This window comes from Tetrao urogallus (genome assembly GCF_951394365.1).
Source record: "Tetrao urogallus genome assembly, chromosome: 3".
NCBI lineage: Eukaryota > Metazoa > Chordata > Aves > Galliformes > Phasianidae > Tetrao > Tetrao urogallus.
In genome coordinates, this window is record NC_136815.1 from 1,457,765 (window position 1) to 1,466,166 (window position 8,402).

At 42.1% G+C, this 8,402-nt stretch overlaps 1 protein-coding gene across 1 annotated transcript; it reads right to left on the reverse strand.

Annotated features, from left to right (window-relative positions):
- Window positions 1-4,982: 4,982 nt before the first annotated feature.
- On the reverse strand, window positions 4,983-8,068 carry LOC306945285 (prostate stem cell antigen-like; the record flags this gene model as incomplete). Its single annotated transcript, XM_079533998.1, has 3 exons — window positions 4,983-5,194; window positions 6,005-6,109; window positions 8,017-8,068. 3 exons carry the CDS (start codon window positions 8,066-8,068, stop codon window positions 4,983-4,985), a joined length of 369 nt encoding a protein of 122 aa, XP_079390124.1.
- Between the last annotated feature and the right edge of the window lie 334 nt (window positions 8,069-8,402).

Below are 8,402 nucleotides of genomic sequence, written 5' to 3' on the forward strand. Positions count from 1 at the left end.
CACCAGCGTTGCCCAGCCAGCCTTGCCCAGGGTGAGTGACAGGCGCAGTTACTTGAGGGATGTTCTGCAATTAAGGGGTTGGTCTTTTGATTGTTTTTATGACTGCAAGAGCACGGTTAACTGCAGGCTCTCCCTCAGCCTTTTTAAACCATGAAAAGCCTGGTTGCACAACAGTTTCTGCATAATTGGGAACAGGAATGTGGCTGTGCAGGGTGGGTGGGTAGCGGGTAGTTCTCTGGCTCTGTTAGCTAGCTGACTCTGTTCTGGCTCATTTTTAGCTTACTTCTCTCTGCTGGCCCCATTAAAGTCACTCTCTGTGCATCTCTTGATAGACTGGACCTGATAACATCTGTAGAAGATAGAGATATGGAGAGGCTGTGTAATTTGCCCTGGGCCACAAAAGAAATGTGGAGCATTGCAAGGAACTGCTGGTCCTTAAACATGGATATTTTTTTAATATCATCAAATGTTTTTAACCAGCTGCTGTAAATCGGGCTGAATTCAAGGGGCCTTGGTGACACTTTTAGAATCAGGTGCATATACTGGGTGTTAATGCTGCTGGGCCATAGGAAATGCTGTATGCTCTAATCCCTATCCACAGAGATAATGAGGACTAGTAACACTACTAGCAGCAAATACAACACCACAGCAATAATCCAAGAAACACTTTTATTTTGCTCAAAATGCACATTTGTAATGCTTCCTACCATAGAAGATATGCCACTCTGGGTCAGATTTGCTTGACCTTTCCTATATTTGAGAGATAAGAAACAATCCAGTTTATTGTGCAACTGCTTATTATTTAAGCAAGTGATCCTGGAAGTTTAGGAATCTCTTGTATACATGATAGATTAAGTTGCTTAAAGAGACTGTAAGCTTCAAGCCTCTTGGTAAATGTGTAAAAGAAAGTGTGTAAAAGATAGGAGAAAAACTGATAGCACTGCTTAGCCAGCAATGTCAAGAAACAACTTTTACAGGTGAATAAAAAATAGCCTTGTTTTTCAAATAAATGTTATTCTTGGTCCAGCAAACAGCTCTCAACCCATTTTCCCAGTGCAAATTGACCTTCAGCCAAAGGCTTGTGGAGTTGTAAGATGCCACGAACCAAGCACAGGGCTGGAAGAGGCTGCAGGAGGGAACAAGTCCTGTTTATGTTTATTAGGGGTTTACAAGGAAGAAGGGGAAGCTAGGCTTTCTGCCAACCTGCATTCATGGGACCTAAAAAGGCAGACCTCTTTCTGGTCCTGCCCTTGACCCAGCCCAGCTTTTGACTTGTGGGTGAGTCATTTTTCCACTTTACTGTGCCACCTCCTAGTCCTTCCCAGAATTTAGCAGCTTGTTTTTAAGGCTGTCTGTTGGTGACCTGAATGGAAAAGGAAGTGCATTATTGCAAGTGCTGTTCCAGGATATATCAAGCAGCATGGAGGTCTACCAGTGCACCACATTATTTCTGTAGGTGCTTCCTACACTTCTGTTTACTGCCTCCATCCCAGGCACAACCTATTGCATTTACACCTTCTTCATATTAAGCTACCTAATCCCTACCCCTATGCTAGGTTAGATATTAGGAAAAAATTCTTCTCTAAAAAAGTTGTACTGCACTGGAATAGGCTGTCCAAGAAGATGGTGGAGTCACTGTCCCATGTGGTTTTCAAGAAAAGAGTGCATGTCACAGTGAGTGATGTGTTTTAGTGGGCATGGTAGGGATGGGCTGATGGTTGGACTTGATGATCTCAGTGGTCCTTTCCAACCTTAATGATTCTATAGTTCTGTTATACTGTGTTTACATATAAAAACTCCAGGTGTATTCCTAGAGAGAAAAATAACTCAGTTGTCAATCATGTACTCTTTTCCAGAATATGTACAAAGAGAAAACTGGGAGGAAGAATAGTTCTCTCAGCCTGTAGAATACAGACATAAGGTTTCAACCAGTAGAACCTCTTGGCTCCATCAAGAAAATCCTAAGCTTCCCTATGCCTCCACAAATAGATATCAGTTCTACATGGGATCACAGAATCACTCAGGTTGAAAAAGACCTTAAAACTCATCAAGTCCAACCAACCCATCCAATCAAACCAATCAGTGTGCCATAACGCAGATAAACCACACTCCCTCATAGATTTTGACACAGAGAAAATAAATACCTGAGAATATTTTATTCATTCAGTTTTTGACTTCTCCAGTAACTGCAGTTTGATCTAAGAGGCTGCGCCTCACCAAACATCACTTGAGAATCTGGCTAACATATTTTGACCATTTCCAGACAGCTGAAATCCCAGTCTTCACAAAAGGGCTATCAGAGTCATACTGACTCCAGGGAATAGTCTCTGGATGTAGACATTTCTAACTACCTGGGAATTATTTAAGAAAGTGGGCATAGGGCAGTAGTGTATTAAGGATCCTTTTACACGAAGATGAGCCTCTGGGCTAGAGAGATCATGAAGCTAGTTGTCCACACAGAAAGCAGTCTGGCTGGGGTGTGTGTAGATGGATAACCCTGCTTTCCAGTCTCTCAGACTCTGGAGGCTTGGAAAAAGACAAAAAAATACCAAAAAAACAACGAAGCCACCTCACCTACTCCATATCCTTGTTCTGCTGATAATGAGACAGGCATCTTAGGGGGAAGATGGTTCATTTCAGTTTATTTTGGGGAAACCCCTTCCCTGCTTCCTACAATTAGCAGCTTGTCAACATCTTATAACCGAAGATTTATGTGTTTTTCTCTTTCACAACAGCAGACAGTGTCATAATCTTCTGACATCTCTCTGACCTCATTCAAAATTTGATGCTGACCCTTATCCCACAGCTATGTGTGATCTGGTCAACCGTTGATGACTCACCTCTACCAGGTTAATGTTTTTTTCTTATTTCATTCTGTGGCTCTGCGCATCCTTTGCAGTTCCAGGAATTCTTTTGTTCCTTTGTTGTATATTGGGAGGAGGAACATGTGTTTTATTCTCCAAAATTCATTCAATGATGGGTAGGCTTCTGAACACCCTGATCTATCTGTAGATGCCCTTTTTCATTGCAGGAGGGTTGGACTAGATGACCTTTAAAGGTTCCTTCCAACTCTAAAGATTCTATGATTCTATGATTCTATGATTTCTAACTTGTTTTTCAGATCTCTACAAACATAAGGTTTGGAGGCCTTATTGGAGAGTTTCTTGCAGACAGTTTTGCCTAATGCTGTAGAGGTTATCCCAGTGCAAGGTGGGAACACTTGAATTTATAAAATAAGCTACATGGGGAGGGCAAGTTTTATAATATAGAATCCGTAACTATAGAGAGAGGCTATAACTGTATATGAGTGAAGATAAAACTGTACAGCCTGCCTTGCACGCAGACACCTTACTGCTACCACTGACTGAGAGAGTTTGAAATGATTTTCCATGTATTTGGGTCTTGTATGTTGAATCTTTTGTGAAGAAGGGAATTTTTGTGAATTTTGTAGAAAGGGAAGTATACTCTGTTGATATCCTCAGGGCCTCAACAAACTTTCAGGGAACACAATTCCTATCCTAATTTTCTGTTCCCCTATACCTCAGGAGAAGTGGAAACAGCTTCATTCCTTTATTTATCTCCACTGTCTCCTTTTCCTTAATATCACAGAATCACACAATCACAGAATGGCCAGGGTTGGAAAGGACCTCAAGGATCATGAATCTCCAACCCCAATGCTACATGCAGGGCCACCAACCTCCCCATTTAATACTAGACCAGGCTGCCCAAGGCCCAATCCAATCTGGCCTTGAAGACCTCTATGGATGGGGCAATATTTTCATTTTTTCACCACACTTGTATCCTCCTCATTCTAACCAACCATATCCAACATAGGGGTGCATCTGGTTATGTGACCCAAATGTTAGGCTGAATTACAAAATTAAGATGCTTAGAGGGGAAGATGAAACCCCTAATGTTTTATTTCTCCACCCTTCCTTCAAAACTAGGCTTTGAAATCAGCACTTTTTCAACCCTGTGGTAGAATCTGTGTGCCAGGCTGTGGCATGACAAATGGATCAGGGTGGAACTTAGAGAAGAAAGTTTGAGAATGTTTTGTTGGGAGATGAAGGCTTTTAGAGGATGCCACTGCCAACCACGATACCTTTTGCCATCATGAAGATGTGCAGGCAATTGCAGAATTTGCAGGCAATCTTAGGTCGCACATAGATTAACCAGGACACACTAAGGACATATTTTTCACTCCAACAGTTACTGCCCATAGTGATGATCTGGCTATCTGGCTGTGCAGTCCTGCCCACCATCCCAAGGATCCTACAGCTGTGAGATTATGAGTGACCATATGCACATGGAGCAGGGAAGGTGAGCAATATTTTTGTCTTGTGTGGTAACCAACAAGGTGCAGGATTGTGGGATCTCTTGGCTGGAAGCAAGTTTCTCTTTAGATATTTGCTCTTTGTGGGTCTTCTTAGGTTATATACCCTCTAGAGTTTGTCATTAATCAGAGCCTCTCAAGATTTGGAGCTATGGATGCCAACTCTATTCTGATGTGTAATGGCATGAAATCATATAATAGAATCATAGAATGATTAAGGAGAAGATCATCTAGTCCAACCACCAACCCCTCGCCATGCCCACTAAGCCATGTCCCTAATCTCTCGGCATCTCTCAACACACGTCATTACGTAGCAATTAACAAGGTTGAACAATCGCCAGATATACAACACACCCAACTGTTGTGTGCAGGAATACATAGGTAAGTGATATACAAGCAATGCACTCACACTGGATTCAGAAATTAGTATATTTTATTTTCGGTGGATTGCACACACACACACGCTTTCTCATCTAGCAGCAATACAGCAGTACAACAACAGTAATAAAGAAGCTATCATAAGGCAAAGATCTGCCATCAGCTCCAAAGATGCTGTATGCCCAACACACCAAATTGCATCTGGCTACAATTCCCATCGTAACAGGGGTGCTTCAAGACTTTCTGTGGTCACAGGAGCTCTCTTTCCTCTTCACAGTCTGTTGTTCAGGAAGGTCCAGAGCACACTGGCTGTTATTCCTGCTGCCATTCCATAGCTGCTCCTCACACTTCCTGCTGCATTGACATTGCAGAGGTTGCTGGTGCAGCAGGAGACATTCCTGTTGCCCACTTTGAAATCTTGATAGTCTTCTTGACATGTTGCCTCACAGCCCTTGCTGATGATGCTGAAGAACCCTATCACCCCTGGAAAGAAGACAGGACCATTACTCCAAGGACTCAATGAAATATTATCCCAGCCAAGGTTCGTGAAGCTATAAACTTAACGATTTCCCTTATAAGCAAAACTTCTTGGTATTAAGGAAGAAAAAAAAGAGGGACATTTGTATATGTTATTCATAATATCATGTGCTTAACCGCTAGTGCCCTGCTCTGCTATGTGCTAAACAAAGCAGTTGTGCTCTCTTGAGATTTTTTCCAGACTCTGGCACTGCACTGAGCATAGTGCTTATTATTTCACATGATCCATTGGCAAACACTGAGGAATTTAAGAGATACAACAAGTATGTGCCTTTTGAATCACACCCTTACAGCCAGTGAGAGGAGAAGATTTGAACTTACAATCATAGAATCATTAAGGTCGGAAAAGACCTCTAAGATCATCAAGTTCAACTGTCATACCATCAACACCATGGCCAATAAATCATGTCTCTAAATTTGTTTCAGCCACAGGTGTAATAACATTCTTCTTTCTGTGGGAGGGGAATATTTGCCAACACTACTACTAAGGCACTTAAAATCGATGACAGCACTAGCTATCACCAAGGGACAAAGATTATTTTTCTGTCACTTTTACCTAAACTAGAACTTTTCTGAAAGCTTTACATCATCCCTTTCTCACCAAATAATTTTTGGGGACGGATGCTGAGCTTTGCTGGCCCATACCATCTGATGTATCTAGAATTGGTGGGGCAGACACGGACACCTGAGATTGAGACCATGCCAGTCTCCAATAACAATCCATTCCCCATGCTGTCCACCCCCTCTTTGCCTTACTGATTACATCTGTCTTGCACACTTCATTTTCCTTGCAGTTCATTGATTCCTGACAGTTGCTGTTGCTGAGTTTTGACTTGCAGCTGTAGCATTGCAAAGAAGAACCTGCAAAAGACCAAGAGAGGTTATAACACAAATCCATTTGAAGCTCTCCAGGTAACGAAATCTAATGCGTGCACTGGGAAATAGGATCATTTTTGTGGATGCTCAAAGGAAGACACTACCTCTGTTATTGGGAAAACAGCATTTTTTTACATTTTTGCTTGAGGATGTCCTACTTGCTTGAGGTGAGAGGAAAATCTAGTAGGTAGTGGAGTGGTTTCAGATGTAGGTAGTGCACTGAGGATGCAAGAAAGCAGTTGAAGGAGATGAAGCAAATGGGAAGGAGACTCAGTCATCAGTCAATGAGAAGGAGACTATTCCTTCCTCAGCATTTGAGATGCCCAGCACAGTTCCTCTCAGGAATGGGATTATTGTGATACTCCCACCTTGTGAACTGAGCAGAGATGGAAGGATGAAGTTCCTAGAAAGGTTGGTCAATGTTGTTTGTCTTCCTCTATAGACAGGAAGGTTGTACACGAAAGCCTTAGGTGAGGCACAGTGGCCAGGGTTGGGACAAATGGAGAAAGCCCAAAGAAGGAGAAAGTAAGGAAGGAACAGAGCAGGAGATTTTAAACATTTCTTTCAGCTCGTTTGCTCAGTTTGATCAACTTGTGATACCTATTATCCAATAGTCCCTCTTAGAAAACAGAATCTCACAACCACGTTGCCACATGTTCCCATCCCCTCACGGACATGTCCATCTCTCTGTGACCCAGCTCAACATTGTTAACATGTGTGGAGGTAGAGGTCAAGCAAAGGCAGAATAAGCATTGCAGTTTACAAATGCCTAGCCCTAATGAAAACTAGTCCCCCAAGGAGTGAGAGCATGGTGCAATTACCCATTCCTATTACCCACCCGTGCCCCAAGGCACAACTGAAGCTTTGCAGATTTGCAAATATGCTGTGAATGTGTATATGTACCTTAACTCCTCAATGCCAGGCTTGTCTCATGATTTCTTCAATACCCTAATGCCTGAAATACTCTTTTAAGATGCAGACAAGCCATAATTAGAAATGAGTGCTATTCAGAGCAGAACAGATTTGAAACAAGAAGAGATTTTATGTACTTGGTCTCGTGTCCAAGTTGTTCTGACATAAATGTCTGATTCAGCAAATAGTCAAATCCCAGCTTAAATCTAGTGCTACAACTTACTGTTACATTTATCTATTAATGCAGCAAAAAGTCACGTTTCAGAGCAACTTTATGGAAGGTGGCAGAGGAGAGGGTCTGTATGAACAGCTTCTCAGATTTCTTAACCACCCTTTGCTTTTTGAGACAAGCTTCTGTTCAGATCTACTTCTTCTCTGCTAATTGGAAGAGCTGTTTTTAAATCACACATTTTCTCAGGTCAGACCAGAAAAGTTTCAAATCTGCTTTGCCTGTATCCCACCCATTCAACCTAGAAAATGACATTCTGTGGTATTCGCTCATTTTCTCTTCTCCTTTCTAACCCACAACTTGTGTAGCATCAGAAGCTACTTTTAAAATGAGTAAGAAAACAAGTGGGAACAAAAACACAGCAGAAATGTTGCGGTGGTCCAATTAAATAGGATGGGAAGAAGAAGAATCTCAAAAGCAAAGCAAAGCAAAGCAAAATAAAACAACAATATCAAACAATGTGGTCTAACTTTAGTAATTTTCATTTCAGTTAAATTCAAGGATTTTTTCTTTCCCAGTTAAATTCCAAATTTTTTAAGATGTATCTTGCCTAGAAGCTGATCTATCCATACTAGGATCACACCAGTACCAGGGAGGAACTGTGTTTTCCCCTGCAACACACGAGACACTCCATCAAAAAGCAAACATCTTATGACAACTGGACCAGTATTTTCCCCCTCAGTATCAAAACCCATAACACGTCTTTTCTTCCAGCTGATGATCTGCTGGAGATGATGGAGATCTATCTTACCTGGGTCAGTGCACAGGACGACTGCCAGCAGGAGGACGAAGAAAACCTTCATTTTGGGATTGCCTCCCTTGTGCTGAATATGAGTTATTTCCTCGTGGGGCACTTTATATGCTGTGGGAGGCAGCAATTGTGCATGCCCAGATTACCGTGTGAAGGCACCTGAGCAGGATTGTATGCTGGACCCAAGGGAGGGGTTTGGTTGTGGTGGTGATATTTGCTTTAGGTGCCTCTCCTATCTGACTGTAACTTTCCTAGCTACCAACAAACAGCTCCGCTCCACTACTATGCACTTTCCTTCCCTCCCACCCTTGGATAAAATGTTCATGAGCGGAAAAAACCCTCAAATTCTTTAGAACAAGACTGGCCTTATGCATCTCCCTGGGGAG